The sequence below is a fragment of the Gobius niger genome (genome assembly GCF_951799975.1).
Source record: "Gobius niger genome assembly, chromosome: 14".
NCBI lineage: Eukaryota > Metazoa > Chordata > Actinopteri > Gobiiformes > Gobiidae > Gobius > Gobius niger.
Window position 1 is genome coordinate 24796707 of NC_136865.1, and position 23355 is coordinate 24820061.

At 40.0% G+C, this 23355-nt stretch overlaps 2 protein-coding genes across 3 annotated transcripts in view; both read left to right on the plus strand.

The window, feature by feature from the left end:
• Nucleotides 1-852: 852 nt before the first annotated feature.
• ak2 (adenylate kinase 2) lies at nucleotides 853-17978 on the plus strand (the record flags this gene model as incomplete). Of its 2 annotated transcripts, XM_079571052.1 has the most annotated exons (7): nucleotides 853-1031; nucleotides 4513-4638; nucleotides 5081-5191; nucleotides 5332-5426; nucleotides 7111-7183; nucleotides 13057-13270; nucleotides 17738-17978. In XM_079571052.1, the coding sequence occupies exons 1-7, from the start codon at nucleotides 933-935 to the stop codon at nucleotides 17743-17745; spliced, it is 726 nt and encodes a 241-aa protein (XP_079427178.1). In that variant the 5' UTR covers nucleotides 853-932. The 2 variants fall into 2 exon arrangements, with proteins under 2 accessions (XP_079427178.1, XP_079427177.1); XM_079571051.1 differs by lacking the exon at nucleotides 17738-17978 and having other exon boundaries at nucleotides 13057-13296.
• A 735-nt stretch (nucleotides 17979-18713) lies between these two features.
• Nucleotides 18714-23355, plus strand: part of rnf19b (ring finger protein 19B) — a 48320-nt gene continuing 43678 nt past the window's right edge. The window contains exon 1 of the mRNA XM_079570930.1: nucleotides 18714-18951. The gene's annotated coding sequence lies outside the window, so the exon portion shown is untranslated. The remainder of the gene's footprint in view (nucleotides 18952-23355) is intronic.

Sequence of the window (23355 nt, forward strand, 5' to 3'; positions counted from 1 at the left end):
CTTCACAAACTTCACATCGGAGTAGAGCACATCTCCAGACATTTCTTGGACAGTGCTTAATGTCCGGAGTCTCTTTACAGAGTGAGCCGTGACAGATGATAAGCTGCAAATTAACTTCCTGTCAAAAGAGGTTTGGTGTCTAGTTCCTCAAAATGCAATGACTAATTTTACTATTTTTAAACATTGATAAAAATGCAAATCCTGTTTTCCTCCCTCCTTTTTTTAAACATGCTTTATGCAAATAAATAGCCTAGTGTTTGTTTTGTTCAATACAAAAAAAATGTATCTATGTAGTCTATGTTCTTTGTTTACCTAGATTTTTGTTATAAATGAACTATCATAGTTAAATACATAAAAATTCTTACATTTTGTTGACTGCAACATCTATATTGTAATGTAATGTATATGTATTGAGTGCTAAATATAACATAGTGCTAGAAGGCATAGACATATTAGTATAGTAGAATCATTAAACAATTTAGAGATAAGAAACACAATTACAACACGTGTTATAAGGGTAAAGAGGATAATCGGATGTCGATGGGATATTTCAAATATACAAATCAGGCAATGGACAAAATGATTAAAGTGCAATGGTTTAAACAGATAGAATTGAAAGTCTTACCTTTGTCATTCTGGATTTCAAAAGTGCATTAAAAAAATATTTTTGAACACGTATTCAGCTGTGTTCACTTTAAATTGTAAATTGTACTGTACACCCTTAAAAACAATTCGACACAATTCACGAGCGTCAGCCAATCAAATCTCCTGTTTTTTTGATTGATCTTACTTTTAGCCAATTAAATCCCAGTATTTCAGTGCGAGGGGCGGGGTATCGTCTCGCTTCTTTCCTGTCAGCTTCTCTTCTGTCGGTCCATCGCTCGGACAGACTTCGTCAAAAGTTTGTACCCCGTCGTTGTCCCGCTCCAGACATGGCCCCAAGCGTGCAGCTCAAGGAGGCAGTGTCCGATGTGAAAGAGGGCATCCGTGCCATCCTGCTGGGACCCCCGGGAGCAGGCAAAGGCACCCAGGTGAGACGTTAGCTTCGGCTGGTAGCATTAGCTTCGTCTGGCTGTAGGTTACGGCATGGTCATTTTAGCCGCTAATGCTAATGCTAACTCTTCACAGCTGTTTCAACTCACTACAGCACTTTCGCAAAAGACAATATTTTGCATCTGGGACCGTGTTTTGCGTACAAATTGTTGGAGGGTGTTCGTATTTTGACACAAAGTCATTCATTTGATGCATAGTTGACTCGGAACGTTATTGAATGGTTTGCATGGGTTTTGAAATAATAATTGTGTGCTATACATTATTTATATATATATTTTTTCTATTTTCAGTTACATTAGCATAAATGGCATCAATAAAAGTGGTGCTGTTTGATGTAATTATGGTTGCTCTTTGGAATATTTATTATCACATCTGTTGATCTTTTTGGCTCAGTTCACTATGTCAATGTGAAAGCAGTTTCGTTAATCTAGTCAGAGATTAACCTAATCTCTAAAAATGTTTCATTTTCTTTTCTTTATTTTTTTAAGCCTCTTTTTTTTTCTTCTTCTTCAACATAAATTCTGTCTAGCAACTATGATTTTCAGTATTACACCAGCTTGTTTGTAGTACATGAAGTGTAGACAAAGATATTTTAAGCAAGCGACTGTGGAAATGCTACTGTCACTATGTTGTCATTTACTTTCTTGCATCAGTTTACTCCATTTCCCTTGCAAAGTCACATGAGAGAGTCTGAACAAAACTATTGACAAGCAGCCAAAGCCTTGCAAGTTATCCCAACATTTTATCAGCCTTGTGTTTATTTCACCTTCTCTAGTCCTCACACATAAATCTTTGTAGCTCCACAGTTTCATGGGTTTGGTTGCTTGTCTTTTTTTTTAGAGATTACCTTGGGTTATGAAAAAATAAATCAGTCCGACAAAGCAGGCACCATTGGTTTCCATTTTCCCCCTGAATAGACCACCAGACTGTTTCTTAATCTCGTGGCTTGGAAAAGTGCACAATCTTTTCTTAATAAATTACTATTACATGGCTATTGATTGCAGACGTTGATAATAGTTTATCACTATGGCACATTGTAAACAAAACAAATAATAATTCTCAGTGTCAAAGCTTTAGGTTTATCTTTCTGTTCCTGAAAAAAGTTGTTGGACCACTTCTATTGTACAGTTAAAACGCACCAGAGCAGCACTGTGGGTAAAAGTTCATGCAGGTGTGGTATTTATTTAAATTATTACACTTGCAAATAAAAGTTTTCCGTGTTTTATTCAAAGTTGCATTATCCAGTCTGATAAATCATTACAAATGCCTATAATGTTGAAATCCTTCCTGTAGGCTTTGCATGTTGTGTGTTTGTAACAGGTCACTTAAAGGTATACAGGAGGATTTTCCCGAATTTTAGGAAAGAACCGCCCTCTCCACTTTTTAAACGCTCTACCTGCCTCCGAGGAGGAAGAATCTCCCAAAAATACTCTGGTCTTGTTTCTCTCTTCTGAAGCCTTTCTCTTCTTCTCATACACTTCGAAGACACTTTTTCTCTTGCGACCCTCTGCCATTTTCAAACGACTCGGTGCGTTCTGCAGCAGCAATGAATGGCTAACAGCATAACTCACATAGGCCTGAAAGTGCGCATGCGCAGAAATTAACAAGGGGCGAGCACGCCCGACGGCCTTACGTAGGCATATCACCAGAATGATTGACAATTAGGAGGACCAATCGTCTTGATGATCCACCCGGAAATAGAACATCCTCCGCTATACCTTTTAACAAAACTAAGCTGCTGAATGTGTTTTGTCACATGCACCACACAGGAAAATACCCTAGCTAGAGGATGTTTGTAATATTTATTTCAATAGTTTTGACCCAAGGCTTTGAGTGTATAGTAAGTTGGAGGCGCTGTGTAAAACGGACCATTCTTGATTATTTAGCTCAAATATACGATTCATAATATTCTATGGCAGGGTTCTAGACTGCGACCAAAATGCTCGCATATGCGACTATTTTTAGAGAATGTGCGAGTAAAAAAAATAAGTGGTAGCACCTGTGCGAGCAAAAAAAATAAAGAAAGTCTAATAGGCTTTATGAGGAGTGCTGCAAATAACGTTACAAACAGCGTCTCCAGAGCACTTCTCTGAGAACACACACACACACTGCACAAACACGCACGCACGCACGCACCACCCAAGCTTTCACTATTATTGAAGAAGTCAGCTGGTAGTTTAGGCTAAACGTTTTGTCCAGGCAAGTGTCCCGCTCTCCCTGTTTGTCCGAGGGACAGGTGAAATACAGACAGCAACAGAAGCCACGTGTCCCGACATGAATTAACCTTCTATTATGTTCTGCCAATACGCACTTTCCGACAGCTTATTCCCCCAAAGAAGTATCTATTTTCACTTTTATGTTCGCCTTTTGGGGCGGTAGCGCTGCAGCCGAGCGGCGAGCTCACGAGCGCAGGTCAGAGAGAAGCACGCGCACGAGAGGAGGAGACAGGAGCAGAAAGAGTTTAGCGGTTTATGTTCCTACCTGAGCTCGCTCTGATCTCCTCGCGGTCAGAAAAAGCTTGTTTCAGAGCGCAAATATAAAGCTAATAGAGAGCTAACGTAAAGCTAACGGAGAGCTAACGTAAAGCTAACATAAAGCTAACGGAGAGCTAACGGCTGCTGTTATGACCCGCCCTCCCCCTCAGCCGCAGCAGATTCAGCTCCTGTATTTTATTTAGGCTTTAGGCTAAAACAGGTACTTTTTGCCTGTGATTAATACGGTCTTAATTGGCAGTAATACATAATTTTATAAGTGAATATCCTGCAAGTGACAGTGATATTGCAGATTTGGAAAGAAAGAGACAAGCAATTGTCAAGGAAGATGAATAATAATGGATTGAAAACACAAAATTAAAGCAGAACAATGCAAAAAATATATATAATAAAACTATATAAAATCACTATTATTTTAAAAAGTTTTAACACTATTTTAATCATAGTGATCAATTATAAGTTATTTCGAACATGTTTATAACTGTCCTTGTTTTTATTTATTAAAATCGTGAATTTTGATATTGTGTCTCGAGTCTGCGACCAAAATATTGTCTGTGCGACCAAATGAAAAAGTTGGTAGCGCCAGCGCTACTAAAATAAAAGTTAGTCTTGAGCCCTGTATGGGCATATACCTTTGCAATGCCTACAGTTATATAACCGGTATACCTTTTGAATTTGTCTAATGCCTACAGTTATATAAAGCAGTGAGTTTAGAAAATCAAGGCTTACTTGGAACAAAAACATGTTTCAGCTTGTCCCAAATGACAAGCGAGACATGGAATTTACATGTAGAATGGCCTAAGGTTACAACCAAATGGTTTGTCTGGAATTACTTTAGATATGACTAACAAAGAGCTTATTTTTGTTCAAATAAACTGACCTAGCGCTTGGTGCCAAAGTATTAAAAGTTCGTCTTCTCTCCACATCTGTTTCTTTTTTTTGTTGATGGAGTCGTTTGTCTTTGCAGGCCCCTCGTCTGGCGGAGAAGTACTGCGTCTGTCACTTGGCCACGGGGGACATGCTGCGGGCCATGGTGGCTTCCGGCTCCGAACTCGGCAAAAGACTCAAAGAAACAATGGACGCCGGCAAACTGGTAACACTTCTGAATTTCTGCAAAGTCTCAGTGTGTGAACCACTGTGAAGACGCAGCGTGACATGATAAGCAGCTTTTTGAGAACTAAGAGTGATCTAAAAAGCACAAATGCAAGCAATGCAAAATCATTGTTTATCTGTGATGTGGATAAAATACTGTTTAAATTTGCTGTATTGTTGTATGTAATTCTCTCCTACGTCAAAGTGAAAGGGTTGGCTCATTTATTCATCTCACCAGTGCAAAGTTTAATCACTCTTTATTGACCCTTTTTATATGAGATCTTGCTCAAAGTACAATGTTCATTTCAGCTTTTTTTATCCACCATGGTGTAATTTAATTTGCAGCCAGGAGTCACATACAGCAACATACATTTGTGTCAGTCAAATCCTATAGAAAGTTACGGTTGAAGACTAGTTTCATTTGTTTGTTTCTGTGTCTGTAGGTGAGTGACGCGATGGTGGTGGAGCTGATTGAGAAGAACTTGGACACGCCCCCCTGCAGCAAAGGATTCCTATTGGACGGATTCCCCCGGACAGTGAAACAGGCCGAGATGGTCAGTCTGGCTTTCCGTATGCATTATACAATCAGTCATGTGTCCGTATGAGTCCGGCTTAATACTCCTCAAATATAGGAATGTACTGTATTAATCAGTTTATAATGTATATGAATGGCTGACTGTATCTCTGTCTGCAGCTCGATGACCTTTTGGACAAGAGGCAGGAGAAGCTGGACTCTGTGATTGAGTTTTCTGTCGATGATTCTCTGTTGGTGCGAAGGATCTGTGGCAGGTACTCGGATTTATTTATTTTCAGAGACAATGCGATCAACGTAGTTACAACACAGGTTTGCAGCTGATGCACTGCAGAATGAGTTGACGGCGAGTGCTGATTTTTAGTGATGGGGGAAGTGAAGCCGTGTGAGGCTTAAAGGCTTTCCCATCAAAAGTCTTGTAAAAGATTTAGAAGCTTCAGAGCTGCTTTAATCCGTTTGGACGCTGACATCTTGTGGACAAACTGAATTATTGCGACTTCTCATGAACAGGACTGAAGCATCAAATTGACATGTGCAATAGAAGTTTCAAACATACAAGCTCTGAAGCGCCTTTACCCCATCACTGCTAATTAACTAAACCTAAAACTAGTGATGCACGATAATGGAATTTTTAGCTGATACCGATAAACCGATAATTTCCAGGCTACCGATAATTGGGTATATATTTGCACTTTATTTTGTGATGAGAAATCAATGTAACAGTTCACAGTTCTGTCCAAAATGTATTAACTCTAATCAAAATGCAAGTGTATAAATATAGATCAAATAATGAATTGTATTTTAAAGGAATAGGCCACCGTTTTTACATACTGAGATATGTTCTTACCTTAGACGAGTTCATTTGTACCTGTCTGGTCTTCACGCGTGCCCTCAGTCACGTAAACACAGCACAGAGTTAGCATTTAGCCTCTCCTCCTCTCCTCTATAGCTCCAAACGAGGTGAAGATAAAAGCTACCAAGCTCTTCCACGTTTTCCCTATTTAAATACGGTAGTTTCACTAAATTAAACAATGTGGATTTACTTCTGAGTCCGCACAGTAAAGTGAGGATATTACTGTGCGGATGTCAAAGTACTCCTGGTATTATTACGCCTTACAATATAGTTCCCATTTTTATCCACTTAGAAAATCCACATTGTTTAATTTTGTGTAACTGCACTTTATTGTGTAACACTTCATGCAACCATATTTAAATAGGGGAGAACATGGAAGAGCTTGGTAGCTTCTATCTTCCTCGTTTGGAGCTAAAGGGGAGAGGAGGAGAGGCTAAAGGCTCGTTTACGTGACTGAGGGCACGCGTAAAGACCAGACAGGTAGAAATGACCTTGTCTAAGCTCAGGTAAGAACATATCTCAGTATGTAAAAACGGTGGCCTATTCCTTTTAAAACTGTCCTTTTTTTACTGTCCCATCATCTAGTCTCTCTCTGCTCATCTGTGTCACTTCTTATCAAAAAATAATATCACCACTTCCTTGTTATTTTTATTTTATTGACATCATACTAATGAATTCTTAGATACAAAAAAAATGTATTTTTTATGTGCCAGGCGTATGTGTATGTTGTCAGTTCTTGTTGCTGAGACTGTAGCTCCCACCATTTTTTGTTTTGTTTTTTGTTTTTCTTCAAATGAAGGTGTTGGTTCTCTGTGAAACACAGGCTGCTTTGAATCCACTTCACAATAAACTATTTGAGGAGTTCGCGGAAAGCGCTCTCTCCACATCAAAAAACACTCCACCGGGCCAGGTTTCATTTAATACGTTTGTGTCGGCAGCGTGAAGCCTAAAAGGAACAAGGACATTGCGTGGGATGCGAACAGGACATTAATGAGTCATTCTGAATCCGTTTTGTCCTCTGCCGTTTCCTTATGTCATTTTCTGCCCTTGTCCTCAGCCTCTTAACTACTCTATTATCGTTTCATCAGACTGATCCATCAACCCAGCGGCCGCTCCTACCACGAGGAGTTCAACCCCCCCAAAGAGCCCATGAAGGATGACGTAAGTACTTTTCAATATCAAACCATTTTGAAGCGGCCACCCACCTCCGGCCGCTGCTGGGCTGAAAATTGCGCATGAACCTGAATCTATTTTGGACGACTGACGCAGTGGGATGCAAAATTACGGACAGCCAAGGCAAAAAGATGGAGCAGTTTTTGAAAGTCCAATGTGACGCAAAGCTTTCAAATTCATTACTGTGGATTTAAGATAAGCTGTGGTTTATTGTCACCGCTCCTGGGAAATAAAAAATGTCTGACAGTGTTGGAAAAAAATACAGCTAAAACATAATGCAATAAGTCTGGTGTGGACATACCGTAAGTTAGTTGCGTGGTTGGACTTGCTTAAATAAACATGGAGTATGTTCAAAATCTCAGTATGCATCATTTCCTGTTTATGGCATTCCAGCGAAACCATTTGGAGCCTGAAAGTGATAGCATCTCAGCTGTAACAAGATGCTGACCATGTGAACGCTTTACAGCAGCATGTCCTGTTGAGCTTTTGTTCCAATCGCCTACTCCCTTTCTATCCTGCAATCTTAATGATGCATGTTTTGAAATAATATGAAATTTACTTATCCAGCTTTAGTTAAAGATGCTTAAAAAATAAGAGCAAAGACATAAATACCCAATATAACTCACATGACGTCACCTCAATAATCTGCCGATGATTTAAAGCCAGAAAGGCTCAATTTAATTTCCTCCTGAATTGAGGTTTGGGTGCAATGTTTGGGCCGTTATTTGGGATGCTCCGATACCACTTTATCTGAAACCGATACTTGCAGATACTGAATACCGATACGAGTACAAAGCATTTTCTTTAACATACTTTTTAAAGTATAGACTGCTTATAGACAGACTTTTGCCTAATGAAGAAAAAAACAGGCTGAATAGGCGTACGGTATGCTAACGGTTAGCTACAGGGAGCATCTTAAGCAATAACTAAATAGGTGTCTGGTATGTTAACGTCACATAAACAGTTCAGTTAACTATAGCATAAAGAACATGCCAAACTCTCCATCTCACTCCAAATCACTAAATCCATTGAAATCTTAAACCTCGCCGTCACTTCTGAACAGTCGCCATGGCAACGACCTGGGCACGTTGGGGAAAAAAACACTCCCAACAGCACGTTTTTCAAGCTCTCATTTGCAAACTCGTTCATCTCGCGGTGGCCATCGAGCTTTTAGCCCGTGATTAGCTTTGCATTGTTTTCTTCTCAAGTAACCTCTGCTTCTCGCTCACGCCAAACTTTCCTTCTGCTGCTCGATTAGCCTGCAGTGCCCTCTAGAGGCATGTGAAATTAGATATTTGAATTTAAATAAAAGGACAAATAAATCACGTATTAGTCTCATCACTTATATCACTTATAGTCTGGAAAATACAGAATTTACTTTACTATATGCAATTGTATGAAGGATGTGTGTGTGAATGTATGGTGATGTCAGAGGGAGCGTTGGCGCAGATGTGTGCAGTTGTGACAACATTTATCAGTCTCCGCCAGGGGAAACTGAACACCGAGTATGGAGTGAATGTACAATTGTCTAGTGCAGGGGTGTCAAACTCATTTTGGGTCGCGGGCCGAAATTCAGCTCCCATAGCGGGTCGCAGGCCACATATAATAGAGAAATGTTTTCCAATAAATTAATAATAATAAGCTGTGATTTGGTCAAAGCCCTAACTTAACTGTAGCTTCATTAATAACAACGGCTTATACTTTTATTGCACTTTACTAGACTGTGTCACAAGTTCCTCAAAGTACTACATAGTCGTCATTATTCATTCATTCCACACTCGGTGGGGGTATGCTGTTATTGAAGCTACAGCCGCCCTGGGGCAGACTGTCCATTTACCATGTGGCTATATAATGTTTTGTTCATATCCTGAGCTCATATGTCAGTGCCCTCTGCTGGACACGTGTGGAACTCTTTCCTTTTGTTCAAATTTACTGCCAGCTATAGAAAGAGCATTCTGGTCATTATTTAAAAATTCATAACTCCGCACAGGAATGGGCTAGACTACTTATTATTTTACACACTCTGGAATTTATGCTCTACAGGGCAGGGGCCGGATTAAATCATCTCAGGCCCACGGGCTGTAGGTTTGACACCCCTGGTCTAATGTAAAGCGCTGTGTGACCATGTCTGAAGGCGATATATAAATTTACTCATTTCCATTTCCTTTTAAGAGAAGAAACTAAATCAGAATTGAATATATGCCATATTATTTTATTCAAGGCAGATACTTACTACAGCTTTGTGTGGATTTTCTTGTCTGTTTATACAGCTTAACAAGTAGCCTACAGCATTTTAATTATTGCTGCAGATAAATTTCGCTCAATATGGACATGCTGTATCTCCTCTATTTGCATTTTCTGAGTACATTTTAGTCACCGAGTTAGTTTTGCAGATGAATTAAGACCCAAAAAGCAGCTTAAGAATCACTAGAGCCGTTAGTCGCTAGTTTACGTCATTAATGGCCAGTCTTGTAAACACTGCAATGAAGACGTTCACATTTAGCTCTGGTTAAATCCAGCACAGACTCTTTAGGATTTAGGGGAGTGTAGTCTGTAATGAAGTAAGCTCTATGTGGAAAACTGTTTTTCCACAGAAGAGTTCCCCAGTTTGTTTGCTTGCTGAAAACTACTGATCTAGCCTTATGTTTAGTAAAACTGGATCAGTGCAAAGGTTAATGTGAACAAAATGTAAGGTGTTAATTGTGGCTGTTTGAAACCTCTTCATTTCATTTAGTCAAAACATCCACATGCTGTAGTCGTGTTCGGGAAATTGTATAATGGGACAGATGGTATGATCACAATCTCACCTTATCTTTGGTAAACAAGTTGTTGTTAAGCAGAGTGGGACCTTGTTGAGTTTTATAAATGGTTTTATTCTTTGTCTGTAGGATTATTATTTTTGTGTAGTGTTTGTCAGTAGTTGTGATGACCGTGAAGGAGCAGCTGGTGCCTTCGTGGGGAAAGTGACTCCGATCAAGTCACTGTTTAACAATGAAGTTGTTGAATGAGACCAGAAACTTGTCCTGACCTGGTTTTTAATGGATCCTTTATTTACAGACTGTGGTCATTGATAAGGAAGGGCTCAGGTTCTCATGATTTAGTTACAAACAAATGAAAATCCATCCTGTGAAACTAAAGACAGAAGGTAGAGCTCATGAACTGTTCTTTGTTCATGACGAGATTACGATTTTTAGAATGAGTCAGAGGCACAGTGCATGTTTTGTCAAGAAAATCTGTTGTCTTGTGTAATTCGCTGATGTCAGTGCTGGTGTGGTGACAACAGGAGTAAATGGAAAAAGAAATCTGTGCACTTCATCAAATGCCGCTTTATAATGCAGAAAACTATCAAAACAGTGGGTTCATCCAGGAAGTATTTATTGTCGTCAAGCTTAAATTCACACCAAAGCTAGGGCTGCACAATATATTGCAAATAATATTGTAGCGCGATATTAGTTGTGATGCATTATCCGTATCGCAAGAAGCCACAATATATCACAACATCACTTTAGTCTTAATCTGACTGAGATCAACACATTTTTGGAAACTCAGCAGTGCCGTGAACTTATAAATGTATAATGGTTCAGTTTTAGTTAAACAATTCCTAATTTTAGTTTAAAGCAGAACTAAGTAACTTGTTTACCTTAATAAATCCTTTTTGTAGTCCCTCTGGGGGTAAGACAAGTCTTAATGGGATGATTGGAGGGTCTTTCATCTCCCCCTGGTGTCTCTGGCTTTAAAACCACAATTGCAATTTGACTGCCACCGGGTCGCAGGCCCAATACACCCTAATAGAGTCACAAAGAGGAAGTTACCAGGCTAACGGGCAAAGCTATGTATTATACTATGCTAAGTATTTACAGCCAAGTTTTAGTGAAAACATTTTTGTAATTGGATGTACAATATTCCTCTTTCCCTTTGTCTTTTCTATCAGTGTAGTATTTACTCTCACGGACAATTGATGAGCAAAAAAACGCCACTTGCTACGACACCTGCAGTGGCGCTTATGGCCTGTAGGGTTAAGAGTTACTTAGTACTGTTTTAATTTTAAAACAGTTTTTTTAAAACGGTTTTGCAGTTGCAACTAGATTTTCGTTTAAAGCAGAACTAAGTAACGTGTTTCCCTTAATAAATCCTTTTCGTAGTCCCTGTGGGGGTAATACAAGTGTTTAAGGGATGATTGGAGGGTCTTTCATCTCCCCCTGGTGTCTCTGACCAGAAAACCATGTTTGCAACTTGACTGCCACCGGTCCGGAGAAAGCAATACACACTAATGGAAGAAGCTAACATGCTAATGGCCAAAGCTAACTGCGGGCTAGCGTCACAGTAAACAGTATTTACAGCAAAGTTTGAGTGAAAAAAAATATTTCCTTTGGATTGGATGCACAGTAACCTTCTCTCCCTTCGCCTTTCCTGTCGGCGTAGCATTTACTCTCCAAGACAATTAATAAGTTAAAAAAAATCGTAACTTGCTACGACACCTGCAGTTGCGCTTATGGCCTCTAGGGGGAAGAGTTACTTAGTACTGCTTTAATATGTGCCAAGTGATTTGAAACGAGCTTTTAAGTACAGGTATCTTAACAATTGAGAAAAGATTAAAATATGAACTACTGGAGCTGAATAAGTTGTTGTAACCCCTAATGTCGCTCAGCTAAGTCCATTCCCTTTCCCTTTGAGGTGAATCTGCTGCTGTGTCTGCAATGAACCGATTTTATTGTGTCAAAAGAACTCTCATCCTCCCACATCATTACTCTCTTTACATTTAAAAAGCCTTTATTGTGCTGGGCTGTAATGGGCTATATGCACAGTGACCCCACGTGATTTCCGCCTGGACAGTCAGCCAGAGGCTGTCCTTCCTGTCTGTCATCTCTTCCCATTAAAAATTAGCAGGTCCCACAGAAATGAAGCAATAGCTTAAGATTTGGTAAAGGACAGCGAGTAAAAGTTCGGATGTGGCTGGAGCAGGTTAAAAAATATTACGTGAGACGCAACGACTTCACTGGAGGAAACTCCGTGTTCATAACGGTGGATGTTTTTGTCTTGAAGCTAACGCGGCTAACAAAATAAAAAATAAAACTAGCGCAAAGTTTTGAACGAGCCTGCGCAAAAAAGAATCGTCCTGTTAGTAGTTTAAATAATATTTACTTGTTTACATGTTATATTATCATTTTTCAACACTAGCCTTTAGCTCTAAGATAAAAGCTCCTACCTTACGACAGCTGGCGTTTCCTTTGGGTGCTGGATTCACAGCGAACATGATGTTTGTAATACGTTGCTGTGACTGTCCATCAGTAACTCGTTGTCCTTAACCAGATCCTGAGCTATCGCTATTTTTGTGTGGGAATCTGCTAATTGTGAACGTAAACGACCAGCGACGGGAAGTGCTGCGTCTGGCTGACTGTCCAGGAAGACGTCACGTGGGGAAACTGTGCATATAGCCTATTGTAACTATAAAATCTTTTAAACATATTGCTGGTTTCGTCCACGCGTATCGGCTCCAACAAGCCTTTGTCAATAAGTGATTTTATAGTGTATTTTAATGTATTATGTCTTTTATTATATTTGATGAGAACATGAATGTGTGAGCAAACCAAAGGCAAATTTCTGCCATCACTGTATGATAGACAATAGTTTTTTTCTATTCTATTCTATACTAACATATTACATGAATCACATTTCGTTTCAGAACCTGTTTGAGGGTGAAACTTAAATTCTTGGCTAACAAAATTGTGCACAAGACGCCATAAAGACCAGTTTTTGTTCTTTGCACTTTGTCCCAAATAAGTACAGCCTTTGTGCTTTGCTAAATGCAACCATCCAAATTACAATGTGGGTAAATTGCATCTTCCTTTGTGTTTTCGCAGGTGACGGGTGAGCCTCTGATGCGCCGCAGCGATGACAATGAGACCACGCTGCGCTCTCGTCTGGAGGCCTATCACAGACAGACGGTTCCCCTGGTGCAGTATTACCAGACCCGCGGCCTTCACACAGCCATCGACGCCGCTCAGAAACCCAGCGTGGTGTTGGCGTCCATCATCGCAGCCTTCACAACCGCCACAGACTCGCGCGCAGCTGCCTGTAAAGACCAAGTGTCCTTCATTTAAATCGTTACTCTTTTTTCTCTTGTCAATGTTGAAGATTACGCAAGAGTTAAAGCGCCCTTTTTTTTCCTTGCTAGTAATGGAATTTAGTTTGTTAGGACTAAGTCAAGTCAAAATAAGATGTTTAGAGACGGCAGATTTTCCACTAGACGTCAAATCTGACATCTCAAAGTACTGGCACTGCTGCTTTGTGGATGTAACACAGAAAGCCTTCACTTCCGCTTCCTCCTTCGCTGGATGTGAACTGTGTGCTCATGACGTGGAGTTCTATTTTTACAGAGACTTCCAAAAGAAAATTCAACATCCATTTACCCTTTAGCCTAGTGGTGGCAGTGCACACATGGTTTTAGACTGTTTTGGACTCCATTTCGACAGCACTAGACCAGTTCAGTTCACTTGAGACCGGTTCATTTGGGGAGGGGGAGCGCCTGCAAGTTTGTGTTTCAAGTATCTTTAGGACAAAGGGGTCTGGGTCGTTATGGGAGTGGCCAAGGACATTCATATGCCTGATATCACTGAGCTTTAGTCCTGCATCAAAACACCTTTGTATCTGCTACATGTGGCCATTAGGAGGGGCAGGGGCACAGTTTTCAAGTGCCAGAGGAACAATTATTGAAAAAAAGAATAATCACAAAAATGCCCAAAACGAGTAAACCTATTCGTTTTAGTTCGACAGTGAATTCAAAAATAAAAGAGGGAGATACGAGGCCTCGCTCCTCTTATTTGGGCAATAAGAAACAATGTATGGGAAAACTCTGCCAATCAAACTTGAAAACTTGACCAGTAGATCACTGACATAAATATACATAGGCTATGAGTAGGGATGGCAAAAAATGCTTATATTTTCTGTGATCCAGTCATGATAGAGCCTTACAAACTTTGAATATGCAATCAAACTGATTAAATTAAATTGGCTGAAGTGGTCTGGGACTGGAGCGGTTTGGACCCCCCTTTGGGAGCGGAGCAGTTCACTTTTGGCATTGGAAACACCTTCAAAACCGCTCCGGTCCGTTCCGGTGTGGTCCTGTCGAAATGGGGCTATAGGTGCTTGTATTATGAAACTTAATTCCCCGTAATATGTACAAATCAAGGCTGTTCAACCACTTTGTCCTTCTCCGTGTCTCTGTAACTTTATTTGGTAGAAAATGCGTCTATAATTCAGCATTTGTTAAATTAGTGGTGGAGTAGTTAGAGTAGTTCTTTTCCCTCTCTGGCAGCTTCGAAGGTGAGCCTTTGTGAGCGTTCCCGAAGATGCCTCTTTGAATCTATTGAAAAAGCAGACCAATTAGTTAAAAAGAGACCGTTTTTGTTGTTGATTAGATTGCCGTGATCGTATTGCTTCCTGAAAGGTTTGCAGTGTGGTTTAAAACTTCTCCCTGTGAAGTATTACGATGTCAGAAATGAGTCGTAAAAGTCGTATACGAGTTTGGAGTATCTAATCGCTAAAAATGAACTCTGCCCAGTCCATAACTTTGTCAAGATGAGGCTAGGGAATTGGCAAAGATCTAAAGAACATCTGTGTAGACAAGTCATTTTGAGCCCGATGTTATCTCTGTAACATTGGGCTCATCACCAAAAACATTTGAAGTTGAATTCATTTAAGGCAGGAAAATATCGCGATAAACGATATTGTCTCTAAAGCCACTCCTAAAGCTTTAAAATGATCGTAAAGTGCATCATATCCTAAAATAAATGTAGAGATGATTAATATTGACGCCAAAAATGTATAAATTTGTGTTATTTATTGAACGACAAGTCGATGTAGTAATTATCTTGACAGCCCTACATGAGCCACAATTACATATAAAAGTGTAGTATGTTTCACATTAGTATTAAAACAGCTGTAGTCTTGGGCAGTGGTGATTATTTGGTCCATATTTCTCAAACAGCCATGTCTAAACAAAAACAGTCCATTGAACATTCAGTGCGTCATCTCTCCCGCCTCAAATGTATCCATCCTGCTGCTACAAATCCTAGAAATGCACTTCAAAGATACCTGCAACCCCGCTTTTCTTTTCCCTTAGCGATTTCTTGAGACGCTTAAGTCTTTTTTTTCCAAGTTACAGATGTTGTCACGGTTTACGCAATGTCCCTCACATCAAAGCGTGTTCTTGTAGCTTGTAGCTCTTTTGTTGCGGAGTTTCCTGACTTGTTTCTTGACGCCGCTCCCTGAGGACCTCTTACATTTTTCCTCGTTCCTCTCTCTGTACTCTGTGTTTGAAATCCAGGGTTTGACAGGAAGTTTGTGTGCTTGTTTTGGTTGTCGAAGCGTCAAGGATAGAATGAAGCTTTCGTTTTGCAAAAACAATGTAATTGAGAACATTCTGTGGAGGCTTTTCATTTTCCCTTTGCTGTTTTAGTGAAATGCAAATATTAATTAGTCTGTTCTTAGTTCTTAGTCATATCCACAGAAGACAAAGTGTTCTGTTCTTGCAAATGAAGTAAGCCCGAGCCAAACAGCCAAATGTTTGGAGATGCTTTTTTATTTTTGCATATTGTATCATTTTAATTCTATCAATCCTTTGTGTTTGAATTGTAGTTAGAGAAAATCAGGGCACAGAGAGCTTTGACTGGATTACTTTACTTTGTATGGTTGAGTAAAACAATGTAGATTCTCAATCATCCAGATGCTTACAAAACATCAGTCTTGTTAAAGGCAATGTACCTCATTATTTTCTAGTAGTGGAACACATGTTTTTGGTCCTCCTCAAGCATATTGTAGATCTATACATTTGTGTGGGGAAAAATCTCTGTGCCTCTACACGGGGTGTCCACAAGGCTTTAAAAGTCATTTAGTATATTATCTAATTATCAGCATGTTTATCTTTTAAAGTTCGCCTCCCTGTGTTTGGTGATGCTGTTGTAGTCACCTGGTGCAGACTGTGCCTCTGTGTGTGGGGTGTCTGTGAATACCAATGTGCTGTACGTCTCTAGAGGCTAAAGACATCAAAACAGTAACAGCTGTTCAGCAAGTCCCGCCAGGCGAATCTCGACATTGCATTCGGCTCAACGAGGCAGTTACATGCAGAATTTCCTAACAAGTTTATTCCCTCAGGACTTGACGCATTTCATTTTACAAATGATCACAATCTGGAAAGATATGCCCTTGTTCTTATATTGCTTGAAAAAAAAAAAATAGCCACATTGGTTCAGAGCGGCAAGATGTGAGAACAATTGTGATATTTGATGACTATTTTCAGCACAGTATGTTGCAAAGAATGTAAGCAAAAATGAGCAGTTTGTTTTTCCATCTATTTTTGCAACATATTTCGGCTTCTTCTTGCAACATGGCTATTGTGTCACATAATTTTGCAGTAATAAGTTGTTGTGCCTTATTTGGGTCCTTTTTAAAGGAATAGGCCACCGTTTTTACATATTGTGTTCTTACCTTAGACGAGTTCATTTGTACCTGTCTGGTCTTCACGCGTGCCCTCAGCCACATAAACACAGCACAGACGGTGTTAGCATTTAGCCTCTCCTCCTCTCCTCTATAGCTCCAAACGAGGTGAAGATAGAAGTTGCCAAGCTCTTCCACGTTTTCCCTATTTAAATAATGTTACGTGAAGTGTGGCACGATCAAAGTATAGTTACACAAAATTAAACAATGTGGATTTTCTAAGCAGATAAAAAGGTGAACTATATTGTAAGGCGTAATAATAGGAGTAGTTCGACATCCGAGCAGTAATATCCTCACTTTACTGTGTGGATGTGGAACTACTCCTGGTATTATTACGCCTTACAATATAGTTCCCCTTTTTATCCGCTTAGACAATCCACATTGTTTAATTTTGTGTAATTATACTTCATAGTGTAGCACTTCACGTAACCATATTTCAAAAGGGAAACTTTGGAAGAGCTCGGTAGCTTCTGTCTTCACCTCGTTTGGAGCTATAGCGGAGGAGAGGCTAAATGCTAACGCCGTAAGCTAAGGTAAGAACATATGTCAGTGTGTAAAAAGGTGGCCTATTCCTTTTAAGAGATTAAACTGAAAGATCAAAATCAGTGTCACTGTCAACCTAACCCTATTCTAAAATTGTGTATATAGTATTTTAATAATGGAGCTGGAGGTATGACAGAGGCTAACACGATTGCATGATTTGAGATTATAGTCATACAGGGGTAGAAAGGAGTAGAAATGGGAAAATGACCTTTATTTTGCCACAGAGACACTGTTTTTCATTCAAAATAACAATACTGCATTTGTAGCTTTTCAGTCTATGCAGCTTATTTGTAAATTACATGTTCTATGGCCATGAGTTACCGCGTAGCTGATTAGCTTTCATCGTTCTTTTACTTCCGGAACCAAAGTGGGTTTGATGTGACTGTACAGCTTCACTGTGATGCGGCGTCTTCTAAAGCCCATCGATGCTCGTTACAGACCTGACATGTTGTTGACTCTTTACTAAAGTATACGCTTCCCTCCTCTCTCCTCCTTGTGTTTCAGCAAATTGAGTCCAGAGCTGCTCCCGGACTTGGACTTGGACCAGGATCAGAGCTGGACTCACAGACGGAGGGAGGAAAAAAAGCAGAGGGAACATTGACATTGAGCCGATGTAGTTTACAGATCCGGGTTTACACTGAACCTCTCAATGTGATCATTTTTCTATTGACTGTCCATTGTACCAGCAACATATACAGTTATCATGATTTTTCTCCCCAAAATAAAACCTGCTTTTCTATCCTAACTTCTGTTTAGTGTCTCTATGAAGGTTTACAGACTTGTGCAGCCTTTATATTTGCATGTAATTGATTAATTCTTCTGATTTAAGAGGTCCTTAGCTGTACCAATCGGGTCCTCACATTTGTAACTGTAGGTTTAGACCATAGACCTGGTTTAACAAATGCTATTGTTATAGAAGGTTTATCAATTGCAGCAGAAGTAACTCCAGTGGTGACATTAATTTCCTTGTTGCATTATCTTCCTGATTTATAATGGTTTGATGGTGTAGTAATCATGCAGAAGGATATATAGGTTTTTCAAATTGTGTTTATTGCAAAACTAAGACATTAAAAGTAGTGTATTTAGTCTTAAGTCTTAATGGTTCCATAAATGCACTGCAATCGCAACTCGACCTTTGCCTGAAATTGAATGGACAAGTTTTTATTAAGATCCTATTAAGATCCTAAGATCCAGGATTAATGTGGGGCTTATTCTGCTTTCTTGGTTTATTACTTTGAAAGCAGAAATGTTATCTAGACAACATATACAGCTTGTATATTAAAAAATGTTTTTTTTTTTTTTATGTTTGTATATATATGTGTTTATTTTTCGTTTTTATTTTTTTTTATTTGCTTATATTTATTTATTTCGTTAACGTGCTGCTCGTTAATTTCCGTGAGCTCGTGCCTTACCGTAAACGTGGCGGGCTTTCGGTTCTGTTCACCGTCTGCGCGCTGACGTCACGCACCGGGGCTTTCCTCCATGACGTCAGAGCGCAGCAGCAGTATACGGTCTGTGTACCCGAGGCGGCGGAAGACCGGACCAAACCTGGACTAGATCTGGTTCAGGGGAGCTGAGGGGACCAGCTCCAAGCTCCACGCGGCCTGCATCGGTGAGGGGACAGAGATAACGGAGGAGAACGAGACACCGAGCTCACCGAAGTGTCTGGTCGTTCAAGGCGGAGGCTGACTCTGCAGGGAGCCGCCGGGAGGAGAGGGGTGAGTGTCCGAGGGATGGTGCCTCTATGCGGGCTGCGGCTGTAGTGTCATTCCCTGCCTCTGGTACAAGCTACAATTATGACTTGCTTTTAATAAGGTGTATTTTGACATTCATGACGGCATGGCCACATTGTCTTTAAATCTACTCCATGTGTTATGTTAGTGCAGTGACAGGCTATGAAGCATTTTCAGCCTCATAAATAATAATTTATTAGCCAATAGCAAATCATGTCAATTTTACATGCGTGTTTTAGCTGTCATCGCATTTTTCTGAGATGCTGAGGCAAGTAGCCTTGCCATGCAGTCCACTTTGTGCAAGCATGTTTCCCTTTTAGTCAATAAAATACCTTTGATATACTGTGTATTATATTATAGCACTAAGTAGCTGGCCTAATATAATAATATGCCTCATTTCAAACCCCAATGTAATTATGCCCTACATATAGTTATACAGATAAAATGAAAACGTTCCTTACCATAACGTGCATCCTATTTTGCTTATTATTTTTGTGCAACATTTTATGCCTTTGCGAACAACATTTTGCATAGTTTTGGAATGTGAATAGAATATAGGCTACTGTTTGCCCTTTCTGGTGCACCCACTGATTTTAGATCAAAAACAAAGGCTCTGCCCAGTGCTTAATTTGTAAATTAGTATTTTCAGGAAAACTTTTGTGATGGATTCGCGGAACAGGCCAAAACAATTGCCGGAACACTCTCATTAAACACCATTACATCAGATCAATCTTTGCCGGATCCTCTTAAATCTTTCCCGGATCCTTTACCCTGAAAAACTGGAAATTGGGGGAATGCGTTGGGGGATCAAATTAAGCCCTGGCTCTGCCACTTTCCCTGAAGCTGGATTACACTGACAAACCTTCAAGAAGTTTGTATCCTATTCTTTTGAAAGAAAGTCAAAGCTACAGCTTGATCAGCATTCTCTCAAAAAAATACTGGTTTCTGATCAGTGGTCCTCAAAAGTTGTAACTTCAGAATCCACCACGATCCCATGACAAACAGTGACCCTGACAAAAATACTCTTCTCCATAAAAATAATTTGCCAATAGACCACTCAAATTCTTGAATAATTTTCCTGCCACTCCTCAGCTTCACTGTATTTGTATAAAAGCTTTGGGCAGGGCTGTTACTGGACACACTTATTCTCTCACGTAATCCTATTGTTAATATTACTGTAAAACTCTTGGCTCAAATATCACTAATATAAAAATAACAGTGTGGGATAAAGTGGAAATTGCAGGTTATTTTTTGCCTTGCACGCATGTCCCAAGCCAGGCTAAATTGATGACAATGGGGAAATATCTTTTAAAAGACGACAACGTGCACAAGGATTTGCTGTTCTACGATCCCAAGGCAGATGCTCCGACTGCTGCTCTACTGTAGAACAGACAGAAAAACTGCTTGCAAAAATGGCTTGCATTGTTTTGTACAGGTGCACAGGCCTTTTGACTACAGCATTTTTCAAAGTACTGCATTTTAAAAGCAAAGGCTGCAATATTTAAGTATAGCCTATTTGGTGTGCCCTCGCCTCTTGTTGCCTCCATTGTCTTTATATGAAAACATTGTGTGCTTTATGAAAACCTCTTCCTCTTGTAACGCGAGTTGTCTCCGCGCCTGATGTGTTTTGGCATGACCTCACTCTGGGTTAGTTTTCCCGTGCCTTTTCGAGTCTCGGCTTTCACACAATGAGCGGGTATTACATGCAGAATTACTTTGTCTGAGCGGCCCGAGTCTCCTTCCTCTGAAATGCTACACCGACCGTCCTGTTTACGGCACAAGATCAGCACTGGCAGTACTCTTCGGATTTAGGCAAGGCCTTACTTCAGAGTAAAGTTGGGCGGCATATTGTAAGCAAAATAATCTAAATCTAATTTGCAGATCATCGCCAACAAGAGACTATCACAGCTGCAAAAACTGCGGAAAATTCAGCACGTTTATAGTTTTTTTTATGAACGTCAATTTAATTTGTGCAGCCCTTTACCCTATGCTACACAAGTCCAAAGCCCGCTGTATTGTCATCATCGAAGTTTCCGTTTTAATGTTTAATACGGTTACATTTTGTATACCGTATTTTCCAGCCTTTCAGTCATGTGACCTTTGTTGTTATGGTGGCCATTTTGAACCACACTCCAAACATCTAGCCTTGAATACAACATGTGACCGAGGTCAGAGCTGAGCTGTTACTGTAGTATTTCCTCAGTGTTCATCGGTGTGAGCCACACATGTGTTTATCATGTTGAAGCCATTGACAGTTAATTGAATCAACTGTCAATGGTTGAGAGTTGCTAACCAGTAGCATGCTACCGGTTGCTCTTGAGCAGCAAAAACACTGACTCAGACTGAGTTTCTGTTGACATGACAAACTGGAAAAATCACAGAGAATGGTTTTCTGATGCATGTATAAGTCGCTCCGGAGTATAGAAAAGTATAGAAAGAAAAAATATATATAAGTCGCACCAGCCACCCTGATGCACTGTTGACAAGCCTCTCCCAGCAGCACGTTGTTCAAGCACCCATTTGCAAACTCGTTCCTCTAGCTGTGGCCATCTAGCTTTTAGCCCACAATTGACTCTGTGCACAACGTCAAATCAAAACAACGCCGCCCAAGAAGTGACTTCCTGTTTCGTTCCAGCACACACCAAAATAAGAGCACCAGCACCATCTTATTCATTGGTTCAGCAGTTCATTAGTTCAACTTTCTTTCTGCCTAACTATGAACTGACAAAACACTTAAACTGTGTGTATTTAATTATATTCTCATAATGTTGCAAGTACCTGCTGAACTAATCAATGAGACAAGCTGTGTGCTTTTATTTTGGTGTGTTGGTCCGAAACAGGAAGTCACTTGGGCTGCGTATTTCACTACTTGCAGCTTGTAATCTGCAGAATATGACTTTCTATGTGGAGGCATTTGTGTTCGGTCTTAGGAGATACTGGTACACAAGCCTAGAGTGCCCTCTTGCGGCTGGCAGTGTGAAAATATAGAATGTATGAAATTATATATTTTGATATATAAGTCGCACCAGAGTATAAGTCGCACCCCCAGCCAAACTATGAAAAAAGTGTGACTTATAGTCCGGAAAATACGGCATTAATTTATCACCTGCTCCCATTTTAACAGGATTTCCACAAACTCTGATTGCCAGTATTATTGTTTGAATTGCTCAGATTGGTTCAGTATGAAGGAGCTCAGATAGTACACGGACAGAGAAATGTTGCAGGACATGTACTGTATACAGCCTACTGCGAAATAGGAATCCTTTATAACAGCGGTTCCCAAAGTGGGGGTCACGGGACACTAAAGGGGGGTTTGTAAGATGATTTTGAGACAATAAATTTTACATTTCTGACTTTGAAACTTTGAAAACAGCATATTTTTGTTGAATTAAGTCAAACATCAAAATACAGTATCCAAACTAACTATCATGAAGATAGATTTTAAATGTAGTGGACTAGTGGACTATGCTTGGGAACTGCAGCTTTATAGAAGAGAGCATCTTGTTTTGATGTTCTCTTCAATGTGAAAGAGTCATTTCCAGACATTAGTTCATCGAAGCACCTGGGAGATGAGTTTTCTAACTGTTCAAAAAAATATTATTGAAGTAATGATGTTGGTGCTTAAACTATGATTATGTCAGCAACTTCAGTGCCAAGGCTATTTTCTCTATAGATACAGATGGCATCTCGTCATAGAAGGGGGCGTGGCTTCGCCGAGGGGGAAAATAGAATCTTTAGAGTAACACAATTTTCCACTCCTTTTAACCATTTTCTGGTGAAACATGAACTTCTTCATCACACATAAATATAGTCAAGTGTAAATCGGGTCCTTACGGATATTTTCTCACAACAGACTGTTCAGTAGAAGTGAAAAAACGGCAGTTGTATCTCGTGCTAGCTAGCCGTTAGCATTAGCACGATGCTAGCATGAAGCATTCTGTTAGCGTTCTCTGTTATTTATGCACTTATGGGTGGTTGAACCACTTTGCTCCTCCCCATGTCATTGTATCTTTATTTAGTAGAAAACGATATTCATAATTCAGCATTTATTAGAGTAGTTTTTGAATAATTAGAGCAAGTACAGATTTTTTTCAAACGTGACCATATATGGACGATTCCAGAGATGCCGTCTGTATCTACTCCAAATTATGACCATTGCACTCTATTCGGAAAAAGACCCACTTAAACATTTAGGGAGAGATCAACTTTTGGTATTTGCAAATCATTGTAGACTTCACTAACTTGAATCTTAATCAGTCGCACTTGTAGGATTTGCCCTGGTGTCTGCTGTTCTTTTGCCAGAGCCCTGCGGTTGTGTGGTGGGAGGGGGGGAGTGGCTGACTCGAGTGTTGTTAAGCGTCTTGTAGCTTTTCCTGTGAAGCCTCTGAC